This window comes from Pyxicephalus adspersus, chromosome 2 (assembly GCF_032062135.1).
Source record: "Pyxicephalus adspersus chromosome 2, UCB_Pads_2.0, whole genome shotgun sequence".
NCBI lineage: Eukaryota > Metazoa > Chordata > Amphibia > Anura > Pyxicephalidae > Pyxicephalus > Pyxicephalus adspersus.
Genome location: NC_092859.1, coordinates 30,171,213 through 30,172,666, shown reverse-complemented (window position 1 = coordinate 30,172,666; position 1,454 = coordinate 30,171,213). Strand labels below are relative to the sequence as shown.

General features: G+C 35.5%; 1 protein-coding gene across 1 annotated transcript in view; it reads left to right on the top strand.

Moving 5' to 3' along the window:
• The window catches only part of DENND5B (DENN domain containing 5B), a 66,535-nt gene that overhangs the window by 51,356 nt on the left and 13,725 nt on the right, over positions 1 to 1,454 (top strand). The window contains 1 exon segment of the mRNA XM_072398967.1: positions 1,282 to 1,410. Coding sequence (XP_072255068.1) covers positions 1,282 to 1,410 — 129 coding nt within the window.

Genomic DNA, 1,454 nt, shown 5'->3' with positions numbered 1-1,454 from the left:
AGCAGAAGAGGAATACAAAGTATGTTCTACCATAAAACTCTACTTGTGTTCTGTTCTGATTTAAAATGCTGTATAACCAAGGTCTCCTAGTAATTGTTTTTTTTTCCTTGAAAAGTAATTTTGAGTCTTTAGGCTATTTGCGCGGTTGAAGGAAGCTTATACACTGTAGCAGCCAGCACTCACGTCCGTTAATTCAAAATGTTAATTCCTTAATTAGCAATTTCAGTCTTGCACGGCAGAGCCTCCTATTATACGAAGTGGTCCCATGGCCCCCAACATCAAAACCAGCAACTAATTACATTAAGATGGAAACTGGATGAATATTTGGAAAGTGTATTTGAATAAAGGAAAAAATGAGATACATGACTGAATTCCAAAGAGGAGCCCACAGTGGGACCATCTAGATGTCAGCCTTTGAAATATAAAGTTGGAGGGGAAACAAACCTTGAAAAACTCTTAACAAAAGCTTGAAAGTTTTATTCACGTGCAAATTATTGTATCAATCCTAAAGGTAAGAATAGTACACAGTGTAAGCTGAGTGATCTAAAATCTGTGTGATAACTGTTAGTGAATTCACACATAGTTTTAAGTCAGTCAACTCAAGCTTTATACTTCCGTCTGAATTGCGACTGAAAATCTCTGTTTCAAGGGAATGTGAAGTGTTTTTGTGTTTGCATTCTTTATTTTTTTATTTTTTATATTGTCTGGGGTTTATTAACTAAAAATTAGTGTTTCAATATAACAGCAGATTTTGTTTTTCTCAGCACCCTTATAACATGAATGTATTCTCTTTAGCTTCTTCTATTAGGATCCAACTCACGTCCATTTATATGTAAACCTAAGTTACCAAAGTTTCTTATAAAGTTTGTGATGTCAAAATACATTTTTTTATTACTTTTCATTCTCCACCTTTTTGAATAATGAAATTCTTGCCAAGCTTACCATACTGCCAAAATAGAACAGGGTGCTGTCACCCTGTAACATAAAGTGTCTGCGAAGTTCTTTAGGGCAACAATTGTATTATTCATAAAGGTGGAGGTGCTCCTACGTTATCATACACTTTCCTAAAAGTGGCTGAACATTGCAGAGTTAAGAAATGGCACAGGATAAAAGGACTGGTATTTTAATGTCACATGGCAGTAATTGATTAGAGTGTGTTATCAAATATAGGGGTTCAAGGACAAATGCAGCCCATGGAATGCATACAATTAAAAAAAAAATCAAATTTAACTAAGTTGCTAAATGTTTTACTAATACATGGAATTATTTATTGTCTTCCAGACATATACAAAATTTGAGTGTGATCAAGACGGATGTGGGGCGAGCTCGAGGCTGGATTCGTCTGTCCTTGGAGAAAAAGCTTCTATCTCAGCACCTGAAACAGCTCCTGACCAATCAGCCGCTCACTAAGTGAGTATCATTGTCATAGAAGAACATTCTTCATACACTGTGGA